The sequence below is a fragment of the Chenopodium quinoa genome, unplaced genomic scaffold (assembly GCF_001683475.1).
Source record: "Chenopodium quinoa cultivar QQ74 unplaced genomic scaffold, ASM168347v1, whole genome shotgun sequence".
Classification (NCBI taxonomy): Eukaryota; Viridiplantae; Streptophyta; class Magnoliopsida; order Caryophyllales; family Amaranthaceae; genus Chenopodium; species Chenopodium quinoa.
Window position 1 is genome coordinate 757,050 of NW_018743697.1, and position 15,372 is coordinate 772,421.

A 15,372-nucleotide genomic window follows, 5' to 3' on the forward strand; every position below is an offset into this window, starting at 1 on the left:
CTTCGTTGAAGCACTCAGCTACCCCTCCCCCATCGTCAAAGCACTCAGTTGCCCCTTCCCCCACCCTCGAAACCCCCGTTCGCAAGGTTTTGAGGGTGGGGGGAGGGGCGGCCGGTTGTTCTAAGGGGAGGGGGAGAATTTTTTAGGGTTATGTGTGGGTGAAGGGGGGTTTTCTGGGGAGGGGAGACATTTTCAGGGTGAGGGGAGGGGCGACGAAGGTCGGAGGAGGGGCGACGAACGTCCGTGAGGTGTGGCCGGTTGTTTCGGTGGAGGGGAGGGTTTTTTAAGGGTTATGCGTGGGTGGGCGGAGGATTTTCGGTGGGAGGATGGGCGGCGAAGGGCGGTGAGGGTCGAGGGAGGCCCGGCGAGCAACTGGCGAGGTGCAACGAATTTCGGTGAGGTGCATTTAGCTGATGTGGGTATGGTGGTGGACTTAGTGGTTGGGGAAAGGGAATGGAAAAGGTAGGGGGGTGGGAAATGAGCTTAGAACAATTTTGGGTAAACCCAAAAATAAAAATGGAGAATGAGAATGACAAAAAATGCAAAACAAACACTTACAAAGGTAATCATTCCCATTTCCGATCCCCATTACAGTGAACCAAACGGCCCCTTAGAACATAGATAAAAAAAATTTAGAATATTGGGAAAAAAAAAATTAGAGCATAGAAAATAAGTTTAGAACATTTATAAAAACTTAGAACACAGGAAAGTTATTTAGAATATAGGGTGAAAAAATTTAAACATAGGATAAAGTTTAGAGCATAGAAAAAATTTAGAAAATAGGTAGAAAAAATTTAGAACATAGGATAAAATTTAGAGCATAAGGAAAAAATTTAAAACATAGGTTTAGAACATAGGAAATAAATTTAGAATATAGACAAAAATTTTGAACATTGGATATATATTTAGAACATGGACAGAAAATTTTAGAACATAACCATATAAAATGTAGAACATCGGAAAATAATTTAGAACATACATATAATTAGAGCTTAGATTGAAAAATTTAGAGCTTAAGCAATAAATTTTAGAACATATGCAAATAATATTTAGAACATATGATAAAACCTATTAGCTCAATTGGAAGAGCACTATGCAAATGTATAGAGGATGTAGGTTTAATTCCTACATAGGTTATCTTTATAAATAACTAAAAAAAACTTCATTTTTTTTTGTTTTTTAAAAAAAAAAATCCAATAAAACAAATTAAATTAGCACTAAGTTATATGAGCAGAAAATTGTCTTGAAATGATTAATACCTATAGAAACTTTTTTACAAGTGAACTCTCATCGTACAATGCTCGCCTCCACATTACACAAATAAACCTACGTAGGATTTGAACCCACATCTTTGTGCATTTGCACAATGCTCTACCTATTGAGCTAGTAGGTTAATGTATATATAAAACATTTAAACAAAAAAAAATTACTAAAGAGTAAATTAAGGTTAAATAATGTCATGATGACTATATCAAGATATTTATACTTGTTTTTACTTCCCCAATGTTCTGTCCTTGCTAACCAAAGAACGATGCATCTCAATAAAATTACTAAGGTGCGCACATCCGTGGAGAAGACAACACCTCTAGCAAAGGTAGGATGTATAAAAAAAATAAAAATATAAAAACTAAATTAATTGACATATACAACTGCTTATATGAAGGTATTCTCTTCTTTTCTTTTTAGTTGTGTGACAAACTTAGGTTACAAACAACCAAAACTAATCTTATGCTCATTCGAGCTCGGCCAAATTATAAGCAAGTGAAGTAACTAATCAAATTCATTAAGATTGGAGGAGGTCAAACAAGTCCATAGGTAAACATTTCTCAAATTAGTGATTACTTTTACTACTTAGAAATTCCAACCTTTTTTTGAACATGTCATATTGCCTACCCTATCCAATATCCAAAACTATATATACTCATATAACGGAGGAATTTTCTGAACGAAGAGGAAAACAATGGGTCTTTTTGATAGTGGGGAAAAGTTGATTAGTGTGATAAATTTTTGTTTATTGCCATTAGTATCATATAATCCTTCCCCACCATCTCCACTCAAGGGAAGTACTTCATTTTATGTTCTAAACCTCTAATTATCTCTTCTAAATCTACCATATTTATTCTTATGTTCTAATTAAATTGTTTCTCCTCATCAAACATAAGTACATAACCAAGCAAGTTAAATTTGAACAATTATACTACTTCAATACTTCGTATAAATTTAGGGAAAAAAACCCTAGATTTTACAATAATCGATTCAAAGGGAAATTCAAATAGAATTCTACGAAATTAAACAGCATTAGATTGAATTACTTTATATAACACATAATATTCAGCAAAATATCATCGAAAAATCGATCGCAAACACAAAATTCGGAAAATAAACAAAACTCAAAACAATATAACACACACAAAGAATGTATTGAAATGTCATCCAATTGGAACAATCAAAACCGTAATCCAACATGAAAAAGTATACAAATGATAAAAAAAATTAAGCCAAAAAAAGATACAAAATATTGAAAAAAAAAGAGCAAAATTGAACAACATTATGACAAAAAAAATTCGACTAATGCAGGAATTAAGTGATTAAATTGCAAAACTTACAACAATGATGAGTAATTGAATATCGCTGATTTGATCTTCATATAAGTGAAGCCCCTGAGTCGAAATTTTAGAGAGAGAATGTGAGGAATTTGAGAAAATTACACAGAGAAATGATACGGAAAGAGGAAGAAGAAAGATGTATATCAGCTACGAAATTTATGAAAATGCCATTACTAAGGTGTATTGTTGACGGTTGAATCTGATTTGATCAATGGCCCTTATTTGTTTTTATATATAAGTGAGTTCTTAGATAGAGGAAGGTTCTTATATGAGCCTTCCTTTATATATATATACACGATTTATAGCCACATTTATGCTAGTTTTATAGTTGCTTTTTAGGACTTTTTGTCGCTTCATAGGTCGTAAACGCATAATTTGTCTGTTTTGTGCTCTATTACACTTCGTTTGTATTTTTCTTAATGTTTTAGGTGATTTTATAGTCATTTGGACGCTTTCGAAGTGTTTGGAGTTGATTCAGATGATATTTGGATGGAAGTCGATGAATTGAGTTTATTAATCGAAGATTCCATGTTCGTGGATGTTGATTTTGATTATTGTGTGCATGGATAATGAACATAGAATTCACAAGGGTCACTATGTGCCTTTCCGAATTGAATTTGAGTTGAAAATGAAGTTAAACGATGATGAACGATATGTCAAAACTGACCTTTGTCCACTCTTTTGATCATAACTTGAGTTCCAGATAGGATTGAAGTGATTCAAGTTGCATTGGAAACTATACTTAAGAGCTTTCTAACGGTAGGTCACACACCTATATACAACTTATGAATCAAAAGTTACAAGCCTGTGAAGTTGATGCTATGCCCAGTAGCGAGTGAGCGAGAACTCGCGAGCTAGCTCGCATATGCCGAAAGCAACAGAAGCCCGGAGCTCACTCGCCAGCGAGCTATAGCTCGCCCCTGCACTCCTTCAAGCAAGCACCGAGCGATATCTCATATATGCAGCGATGCCTTATTGAAGTCCAACGTGCCAACATACATGCACCATCATGGCTGCTTGTTAAGGCTTGGTTCTTGGGTCGGTTGGCCGTCTTCATCGAGCATCTTCGTGCCACATCATCTTCTATTGTCCAATGGTTTGACAACTTGTGTAATTTGTATTTTCTTATTCCTTTTCTTTATTTATTTTTAGATTAGAATTTGAGGGAATTATAAATACTCAAGGAGATTTATCAATTTTGTCGGCCCTCGATGCTTCTTGGTTACAGGAGCTATATACGACAAAGTAGTAAGTACTAGAGTTAATGTACCTTAATAGATATCAATAACTTTGTGAAAAGAAATAAATTGAATCATACCTTCCTTTGGGCTTTCAATCATTGGTATAGAAACATTTTCATGTCCCTCTTCAATCCTACTATCCAATACTCCATTTTCTTCATCTTTAAGTTCTGGTACATTTTCAATCAATGTTTCATTTGTAAGCTGGTATTTATGATCCACTTCTAAGTTCTGGTACATTTTCAATCAATGTTTCATTCGCAGAATTCATATATAAAGATAGAAATAAAGTAATACGAACCTGAATGTTGTGCTTTCTTTTGATGCGTTTGCAAGGAAGAACAATCGAATGGGTGGAAAATAATCTTTTCAACACAACTTTCAATTAAAGACAGAACCTTAGTAAGATATTAAGAATAGGAAACAAATCAATCAACTTTAAGAGCCAATAAGAAAATAGTAGAAAAGTTTAATTTATAAAAATGTTTAATTACTCATATCATGTATATGTCTTTCAATCTTGTAATTCTATTTAAAATGAATAATTCAAATGATAGATAGGACATGATTTTTCCATCATTCTATATATATTAATTATTATTGTATACACTTCTATGTTGCTATTTATATTTGTTGACTTGTATAAACTATTTAAAAGTGAATGGGGATGAGGCCATGGGAGGTGTTGGTGCATGAGATTAAAGAACACTTAATGTAATTATATTATAATAAAAGAGATAGCTTGTGCTTGAGAAACAAAGTGATAAAGTCAATTTCTTTTATATTGATTTGATTACTATATCTTTTTCTGCAAACAGAGGCTTTAATTTAATTTTTTCCATACTTTTCTAAATGTACATGCCCGTGGAAGAGAGGATCGCCTTACCTTATTCTGAATAAGTTTGGGCAGCCAGTTGGACCCACGGATGAAATAGTTACTGAATTTTCTCTATTTTTGGGAACTGTGGCTAGAAATTCTGAGTTAGCCCCTCTTAATTATGTTAATTGGCCAAGTTTGCCCACACATGATAAGATATGGGACTATGTTCAGGTTTGTCTATCAGTTAACTATTTTTTTTTTATCCCTTAGCTAATTAAATATGTTAATCCTTTATCTATGTCGTGCCTACTTAAGCATATAATTTTGTGGCCGAGTTGAAATACTTGATCCCTGAAGAAGGAAAAAAGTGGACCCTGGAAAGTGTGAACTATGCTTGGCGTAAACATAAATGTAGAACAAAGCAAAAATATTTTTATGCATATACTAATGATGAAGAAAGAAGGGTACATCGTCCAAAGACACTGCCAGAATGTGCAAAATGTTTAAGTTTTTCCTACTTAATTGTATATTTTTTCTTGCATTACATGAATTGAGTTAGGTTTTATAATCGTTAACAACTTGAGGACATCCATAGTATGTGTCGAAAATCATACGTCGTGATGCGTCATAAATTGGTAATTATTTATGCACCTCCTTCATTAACTATATTTCCTCTTAGATTGTTATCTCTATCATTTTAGGTAAGTAAGCAACCAACAATTTATTGAGAGATTATATTGAAACAATTATAATTTATAGCAACAAGAGGACCCAAATAAGCAAGAACCCTCTCAAGCAAAGGTCTACAAGGAATCAAGGTCAAGAAATCCTAAGAGGACGTACAAAACAAGCTTCGGAAAAACAAAAGATCATATTGTGAGTTTAGCTTATTATTATGTCCTTGTTTAGTTTTTCGTGAATAGCTAAGTTATATGTAATCTTTGTATTTTTTTCATGACTAGGAACAAATGGAGGCTTTAGCATCTCAGGAAAGAGGTCCCAACACTATGCACGCCTCTATGGAAAAGGTGTTACCAAGACTGATTTAAAGAAAAAAGGCACAAAATCTGACTACAAAATTCTCCTGAAGTGTTTCTGCAAAGCATTTAGGCAACATTGGTCAAGCAACTTCAGGAAGCTAATCCTGGAATGAATTTTGTGGTCCTCGAATTCTCAACTGCATCTACTACATAGGACGTGCAAGTTAATGACCACACTGGTGATCCATCTTCTGTTTGAACACACTTATCAGATCAGGTTATGTACTCTTATGCAAGCTTTGTGTGTGTGTTTGTTTTTTTTTTGGTTTAAGTATGTAGTTAAGGCATACTGATGATTGGTTTTTGTATTTATTTGAGTTGTTGGTTACATTATTTCAATGATTTGTAGAATGGAGAACATGATGATGCATATCATGGCGAGAGTACAATAGTTGAAGATTAAATAAAGATTGTCGATGCATTGCCGTTATGTTACGTAAAAAATTGTGAGTGTCTAGTCTTTAATGTTTTGATGAATGATTAGAATTATAAAATCGGATTTTTACGAAAGTAAGCTTAATTGGCAAGCAATTTACCAGTCTAGACGCGTGGCCAAACTATTTACGAAACTGAACTTCTGAGGTAAAACGCTGACTCGGTCAGCATTTTACCCCTGTTATTATTTATTTATTTTTTTTAAAAATTTCGTATTTTGTGAAATACAAATTTTAAAAAAAAAATGGAAATACACAAAAACACTGACTGAGTCAGCGTTTTTTGTATAGGCATAACAGGAAAAAAAAACGCTGACTGAGGCATCGTTTTATTCCTTAGTATAAAACGCTGCCTCAGTCAGCGTTTTATTATGCTGGCTGAAGCCAGCAACAGCAGCCCCAACAGCCACCTTCCACATCCACCACCACCACCACCCTCCTCCTCCACATCCACCACCTCCACCACCCTCCCCCTCCACATCCACCACCTCCACCACCCTCCCCCTCCACATCCACCACCTCCACCACCCTCCCCCTCCACATCCACCACCACCACCACCACCACCCTCCTCCTCCACATCCACCACCTCCTCCTCCCCATCCACCACCTCCACCACCCTCTCCTCCACCCCATCCACCACCTCCACCACCCTCTCCTCCACATCCACCACCACCACCACCCTCCTCCTCCACATCCACCACCTCCACCACCCTCCTCCTCCACATCCACCACCTCCACCACTCTCCTCCTCCACATCCACCACCCTCCTCCTCCACATCCACCACCACTACCTTCCTCCTCCACCACCACCCTCCTCCTCCACCACCACAATCAACCACCACCTCCCATCCCCATCGGCTTCCACCATCACCACTTCACCATCCACACCGTCCTCCAACGCCTCTCGACACCACCACCACACCACCGCCCATCGACCAACACCCTCCACCGGCGATTTCAATCTTCCGTAGCCACTTCAAAGCACCCAACGACTTACAAACCAGGCCATAACAATTTATTTTGAAAGAAATGAGTCAAACGTGGACAAATAAGGAATTTGAAATTCAAACAAGACATAAATTCATTCAAAACCCAATTATTAAAATAATAATGTAATGTAAGTGTTATGTACAACAAACTAGAGAAGGTCATTACAGCAAATAAATCAGATAATTCTATCCTATTCTAACTCATCAATTTGGTGTAACGGCTCTCTATCCTGTATGTTGCCTCTCGGCCTGAGACGACGGCTGTAGTGACGGACCGTGGTAAATGGGTTCGGGCGTACTGGCGGAGTCAGCTGGCTGGACGATGGGTCATCAGGATGACGTAGGGGCGCGGAATTGCGAATGACGTACTCCTCTGCGCCCGTGAATGACGTAGGATCACCCCCACAGCTACTCTGGCTAGCCTCGAACTGTGAGTGACTAGAGTGGCCGCCATGATCGTCCTGGGGGTGGACAAGATATGCGTGACCATATCTCTACAAGGTAGCCATACCCATATCTCGCACCCGCTCGACCTGTGCTCTGGGCGGCTCAGGTATGCCTGGAAGGACGTCCGACAGTGCGTCAACCATCGCCGTCATATCCAACGCCTGCAGTAATTATGGATGAGTTAGTTGAATGATATACAAATTAAAAATTGATAAAAATAAGTAAATCAAATACACTTACATATCCCCTGGTCACTTCAAAGGATGGATGGTAATGTGCGGATGGCGGCGTGTAGCTGGGGTTGATGAAACGTCGTGTAATCCGCATGTACCACTCCATGTATGGATCGTATGGATCCATAACGCCGTGGATGGGGTCACCAGTGACGACGAACTCTAACCGTCGATGCCACAAGTCAATGTACTGGGCATGCTCCATCCGCCAGTTCCTGTTGCTCTTTCCCCGGCGGTCAATGCGGTGCAGCCGGGCACTAGTGTCACACTGCTGGGGGACAGGCTGGCGTAGTCCAAACTGTCGCATGACTCGATCCGGTAGGTGACCCTCCACAACCTCAGAACAGATCAGGGGGACCCTAGAACGCCACTGTGCCTGATGATCTAGCAGATGTGGAGGCATGACAACAACTAAATCAGCTTCATACGAGTCCCATGTCATCTGCGATAACACATACAAAGTAATATAGTAAACAGGTTAGTGCATATTAAATATTTTAAGAGTATACATAATAAATAACTGTTTACTAAATAAATTAAAGTTATCACCTAATACTCGGTGAGTCGGTCAAGAGTGTCTCGGTAGTACGGAAGGCCCCTTGCCGCATGCGCATATGTCAGTCTGGGGACCGCCCATCTGCAACCGTACGCCTCGTCAGCGGAAGGCAGTGGTGGAGGAATGTACCTCTCATACTGCATGTCCTGATCCTGCTGCCCCTGACGATGTATAGCAGGCTTACCTGGCCTGCCTACATGGATGTGCTCCCAAGACCAATACTGGACATGAAACACACAAAACTAGGTTAATTGTAAACTAAGTAAGAACTTTCCGAATTAAATTGTTAACAGATAGGTAGGTTACCTGAAGCAAAAATAACGGACCGCTGATCTCACGAGAACCCCGACGGGATGCTCTACACAGATGGCGATACAACATCGCCAGACAAGCACTGCCCCAGCTGTAGCCACGAATATGATCCCAGTCGTGGTCTAACAGCTGCAAGTAAATGATCTGTAAATGGCTGCCACTCTTGCCACCGAACAACACACCCGAGATGAGCAGAAAAAGGTACGCTTGAGCATGTCTCTCAACAGTGGCCTCATCAGCACCCTCTGGCAACACACGAAAAGTGTCGCGTATCCAGCCGGTCCTCAATCCGCCGCCCCTGATATCGTCCGGGCCTGGATGAACCCAGAGAACCTGAGCTACATAACCGGGGGGATTGGCCAACGCAGATCCAGACACCGGACTCCCATGAATGGGAAGCCGTGTGAGTATCGCCACGTCACGGTCGCCTCCCCAACAGGTAGATGGAAGGAGTGCGTCTCCTGCCTCCATCTCTCCACAAGCGCAGTAACAAGCGCTGGGTCGACATCTCTGAACGCCATCCGATGTATACCCATGATGCCAACGTACTCCACGAAAGGCAGAATGCGGGGATCGATAACCCAATCCCCAAGGAACGCGACAGTGTAGTGCCTGCATGTCAGTATGCCCGCCGGATCAACCGACTGAGTCCAAATGTCAACGCTGTGATGTGTGTCCTGTAGTGTAAGGACAGAAGTGTCGGTGGGTCTGGGTGTGCTATCTCAGGTGTCCATGGTATCTGTTCATTAACAGTTATTATCCAACAATTAAAAAGTAACAATTACAGACAAGCGATAACAAAATACAGAATTTAAATCTCATACTTCAATGTAAAAATACTCCAACTATTACAATCATTTGAAATGCAAAAATACAATCACCGTACTATTCTACTACATCATTCTAGATAAAAAAAAAAATCTTAGTGCCCGGTCGATCTAGATGGACACGATCTCTTGTTGTGACCCTGCTGGTGACAGAGGCTGCATTTGCTCGCGGAACGGTTGGTCTCATCCATTTCATTGCGTATGCGCCCTGACTTAGGGCGACCTTGTCCTCGTACCATGCTGTTTTCGGGAATGAGTTTAGGGCCTCCATACTCTCTTCATGTCGTCTCACAAGGGATAGGCCAGAATTGGGGAGCGTATGTGTTTGCGTAGGCCTCTGATTGCAGTACCCGATCCACCCATGGCCGCTCTAATATCGAATACTTCGCACAAACTGCTAGAACATGAGAACATGGGAGGTGGAAGATTCGTGGTTTATTGCATGTACACGTTCTTAACTGAAAGTTAACAGTATGTCTATGGCCTCCTTTTATACCAATTCTATATCCCCTCTTTGTTTCAACTTGATATATATGTAGTCGACGGTTATACGCTTCCACTTTGTGATATCTAGCCTTTGCGATGTTTTTCTCCAACGTGGAAGTGACTTTGGGGGGGTATGCAAGTCCCTCTTCAGATCTAGCCTCAGATAATTCCCTTCTATCAGTGAAATACTTATTCAATCTGTGGAATGTTAACTCAACAAGGGACATGATAGGTAGAAATCGAGCACCCTTCAACACATTGTTAAATGTTTCTGAGAAGTTCATAGTACATATCTCATATCTGCGACCAGTGTCGTGAAACAAAGACCACATAGGCAAGGGCACTTGGACAATATGTATGGCCTTGGTACATGCCTGACCGATCAAACTCAAATCAGCTTGCAGTTTTCTTTCTTGCCTTTGGTACGCAGCAGCCTTGAACATATCTCTAATGTCGTTTCTTCGCACGTGAGTCTTCAAGTTAGAAGCCAAGTGCCGAACACAGAACCTGTGATAGGCTCGCGGCTCGGTGAATCCAACGTTAGGGTCATTCATTGCTGCAATGATCCCAGCATGTCGATCAGATATAACACAGAGACCATCTTCGTTGAGTGACATGAACCCGAATGCAGCCCAGAAACCAAGACCAGCGGGAAGTGTTTTCCCCTTCGACTAACGCAAATGCAAGCAGAAATACTTGGAAGTTTGCATCCACACTTGTAGCAACCAACAATGTTCCTTTAAATTTCCCGTACAAATGCGTCCCATCGATACAGATGACAGACATACAATGTTTAAAACCTTCAACACAAGGGCCGAAGGCCCAAAATACTCGTTCAAACACTTCCATGTTGCTGTAATAAACACCGTCTACCAGAGCTTTGTGTTTCCATACAACAACAGTTCCCGGGTTTGACTGTTTGAGTGCTTCCATGAAGTGCAGAAGTCTGCCATAAGAACTCTCCCAATATCCAAATACTTCAGCTATGGCTTTCTCCCTAGCATACCATGCTCTTCGATAACTAACATCGAACTGAAAATGCTTGGATATGAGTTCCTGTATAAATTCAACTTTCAAGCATGGATCTTTCTGCACAAAAGACTTCACAAAATCGGAAATTATGGATGAATCCAAGTGTGCATGATCTGTAGACAACACTTCAGTGACACAGGTCTCCCGGTGCGGGCCGTTGTATGTGACTATGGTAAAGCCGTCTGAGTGCTCACTTTTTTTAGTACCTCGTAGCGACCAACCACAATCCTTCTTGCACCGCAGATGAAGGACCTTCTCATTCGAGGTCACTGTGGTATAGAATTGGTTCTTTTGTATAGAATACTTCTTCACCATTTCCTGAAGCAGTTTCTTAGATTCAAATAACATACCCTTCTCAAACTCTCCCCCAATCACAAATGTTGTATGACTACCTGATTCGGCCCAATATTGATCAACCTCATAATTCTCATTTACTTGACTTAACCAAGGAATAGGAGTTCTAACCATGGCCTCCCCACCTTCCATGTCTGCAGAATCAACATCCATGTTATCTAGTCCATGTTCCTCCTCTTCGCTCTCATCCTCGTCATTTGTTTTCCGGAGCGCATCATACAGAGACAACTCGTTATTCACCATATGTTGTAGATTTTCAAGATGATTCACCAATGGTTGAGACGGTGATGTATGATCATCATGCTGCGTAGGTGAATAACTTTAGAGTTGTATGGGAGAAGATATAACTGTGTTCGATGTCGAAGGCCCAGATTGGCCAAACATTGTCGTAGATGGTCCACCATATACAGGTGAAGCTATATGTGAACTCAACGACATCTGGAACCGATCGTCATGAAGCAGTCTACTGAAGGACCCCATCCCATATTCAGTTGATGGAATGTCTTGTGAGGGCATTCGGAAGGACTCTGTGTACCCGGAAAAATAGGTAGCTTGTTGATCTGGTCGAGTACTTTGTTGCGTACACGTAGACACTATTTCTACATATATCTCATGTGGATAACCCTTCATTAAAACAGCGCTCCTCAAAGCTTTCAAATGTCTATCGTTAGAAAAAGGTAACACTTGAACCGCATTATTAGTCTCAAACCTCATTTGAGTGTTAAGTTGTACATTCATTGGGTTTAAGCCAATAATGCTATGAACCTCGTTCATCAGATCGTTGAAAGTCATGTCCGGTCCAAGTGGCAATGGTTCCATATTTCCACCACTATACTGGACATTCGGTCCATCAGACACAAATTCACCCCCCCATCGGCATAACAAAGCTGCGTTTTGTGCAGCCATATTCTATACAACAACCAAAAACACATCTTAATTGCATGCAATCTCCACCAATTCGCACAATAACAACCAAAATATTCACACTATAAACATAATTAACCAACATTATTCCAATTCACATAACAACCAAAACAAAGTACATACCGAACATATTCACACTATACAACCAACATATTCTACATAACATAATTTTCGTAATTAAACAACAATGTAGGCTACTTTATCAAATTAAAACAACAATTTCATCAACATTATCAACAATTTTGTTTCGGGGTTTTTTGATGTGTCCTGCAGGAGAGTTACGATTCCAAGACTGAGCTGCCGGATGTCTGTACCTGCAAGATCACGAAGACTCCGGTTGGTAGGAGCTTCGCCTCCGACGATCAAGTTAGTATACGTACAGGAGGAAAAGAGTACGGAATAGGTAAAATGCTTCTCGCTGATTGGGAGAATTCTACAATTAATATTGCTCGGTAATAGTGTTTTTATTTATGAATGACCCCATTAATGAGGTTTGCCACACTATTTATAGTAGGGCAGACAAGTTCCCAATGGAGGGTACCAAGGACACGTGTCAACAGGGGATTGGAGCCCTGTTGACTAATGGCGATGTGCCACGTGTCGCCAGCCCATTGGGCCATGTGGCTAGGGTAATTTTACCCTAAACAATTGCCCCTCACAGGTGCTGACGTGGCTGTGCCACGTGGCGCTAGTGAAGAATCTTTTTTTTTTTTGAATCTCTTGGATTCTAGATGTTTGGGTGAAAAGGAGGGAAAAGAAGAAGGTGAAGAGTTGGGACTCCTCGCCTTCTAAGGAGAGGCCTATAAATAGGCAAATCCCCTCCCCGAATCCTCATTTACAAACTTTGCGAATTTTCTGATTTTTCTAGAGCAGCCGGTATTTGAGAGATTAAACACCGCACGATCATCCGGCTTTGAACCGTCTGAGGGCTTTGATAACGAACGAAATTTGCATCTGCACTTCAGACAACACAACCGGCTCAATAGACGCCTGTGTCTTTGCAAGCAATCCCCACAAAATTCTCAGCGATCAAGCGGTTTTCTCCTTCTCTCTTCTAGGTACCGCCTCTATTCTTTCAAGCTATTCCATGTATTTTCGCTTGAGTCTTTTGTTTACTTTCTCGCTTATTTGTCCCATAGTTAGATGGACCCTTTATACCCTCATCCGGAACATAATAATGAGACCAACCGGTCTATTAGTACGGCTGAGTCTAGAACTGGAAACACCGACTGTAGTCCCTAGGATTTGCCTTGTTTATCTCCCAATCCGACCGTCTCCGTGTCTGTGCAGGACACAATGGCCAGAACCAAGAGGACAGCTGTGGACCTCAACTACAGTGGCGGTGGCTCTAATGAGTTGCCGCCTGATGAGAGGACCCCTATTGAGACAACAGTGGGGTCTCCCGGAGGTACTCCCAGCACACCTAGTGACGGAATCCTAGGTCTTGATCAGGGAGGCGGTGAGGAAGCCGCCTCCGTAGAACGAAGAAACTCCTCTCAGGAGGCCTCCTCCTCCACCTCCGGCTCTGCTCTCGATCCTGCAGAGAGCAGCTTTAGCTATCTAACACCATCCATTGATAGCGAGGAGGAGGAGAGACCCACCTAGAAAGCCAAAGGTGATCCATTGATGATCACCGTCTCCACAAAGGACAGGGCCATGATGCAGGACAATCTGGCTGACTTCGTCCTCAAACGGCCCCTAGGCACAGGATATAGAATGGTGGTCCCGTCTGCTGGGGGAACGGTTGCTTGGGAGGATGACCAGCGCAATGTAGACGGCTGGTTTGGCTGCTATGAGGCGGCATTATTGGCGGGGCTCCGCTTCCCCCTTCACGACACAATAAAGGCCTTACTAAGAAGGTATGGCCTGGGCGTCTGGCAACTCACCCCAAACTCTTGGGTGAATATTCTTGGGTATATCGCCGCCTGCGAAATGCAGGATTTGAACCCCGGATGGGAGGCGTTTGCCCGCATGCACTACCTGAGTAGGAGCCCAGGCGGCTGGAGAGCCTAGTACACCCTGACCACCTACCCACAATATCTCATGACGCTTGACAAGCCGTCTAAGTGGTCAGATTGGAAGAGCCGCTTCTACTTGGTCAAGGCTCCCACCAATGAGGAAAATAGGGAGTTCCGGACATACAACCGGAAACCTGAACTTCTGGGGAAGAAATGCCGGTTACCCCCAGTACCAGAAAGGGACAGGGAGGCAATCCTGGACTCCCAATTTTTCGAGCTTGTCCCTTCCACCCTCTCAACCGGAGAGGTAATAAGGGTGCCCAGAAACTGGGTGCCCAAACATGAGTTTTTAAAGGACGAGGCCTTTTTGTCCGCCTACGGGCTCAGCAACATGTTAGAAAAACGTAGGTTAAACCTCATCCGGCATGTTTAATAGCGAATGTCTATTTTCCTTTGATTATAATGCTTGCTTGCTTTTGTATTGACCTTGACCGGACGTAATTGATTTGTGTTTTCCAGAAGAAGCAAAGAAAATGTTGCCAACAACAAAAACGCCTGCTAGAAAGGCTTCAGACATCCGAAAGGAGAATCTGGAGAAAAAACTTGCCGCTCAGGCGGCTAAGAAGGTTAGACCGCCTGACTTTTTCTTGGCTTGTTTGCTGTGCTATTGTTTTGGTTATTTCTTCACCTGACCGTTTGTGACTTCATTTCAGGATGGGAGCAAAACTCCTCGCTCCCTGCAAAAACAGATTCGACTAAGGCCGACTATAGAGGAGCCTGTACTTAAGGTGCAGAAGACCACTTCAACCGCCCGGGCTACTACCAGCGGTAAAACAATAAAGACCCCAGGCGGGTCAAATGCTGAAACGACTTCTAAAGAGGTCACACCAATAAGGACCACAACCGGTCCATCTTCTGCCGTAGGCCAGAGAGGCTTCCAACAACAAGGTACAAATCCCTTCAGCCTCGCGCTGCTTCACCTGCCCATGCGGGTTAAGTCTTATTCTCAGTCTCAGCCGGGAGATTCTCCGATCAGCCGGCAATCTATAGGCGGAGCATATGCAGCTTTCTCATCGTCTTTTTCTGGTGCAGATTATTCCCCTCGCTGGCCG

The 15,372-nt window shown here is 41.7% G+C and overlaps 1 protein-coding gene across 1 annotated transcript; it reads right to left on the reverse strand.

The window, feature by feature from the left end:
* Positions 1 to 9,298: 9,298 nt before the first annotated feature.
* LOC110684451 lies at positions 9,299 to 11,621 on the reverse strand. Its single transcript, XM_021860909.1, has 3 exons — positions 10,824 to 11,621; positions 9,857 to 10,663; positions 9,299 to 9,418 (listed from the first exon to the last, which is right to left on the reverse strand). The coding sequence occupies exons 1-3, from the start codon at positions 11,619 to 11,621 to the stop codon at positions 9,299 to 9,301; spliced, it is 1,725 nt and encodes a 574-aa protein (XP_021716601.1).
* Positions 11,622 to 15,372: the final 3,751 nt, after the last annotated feature.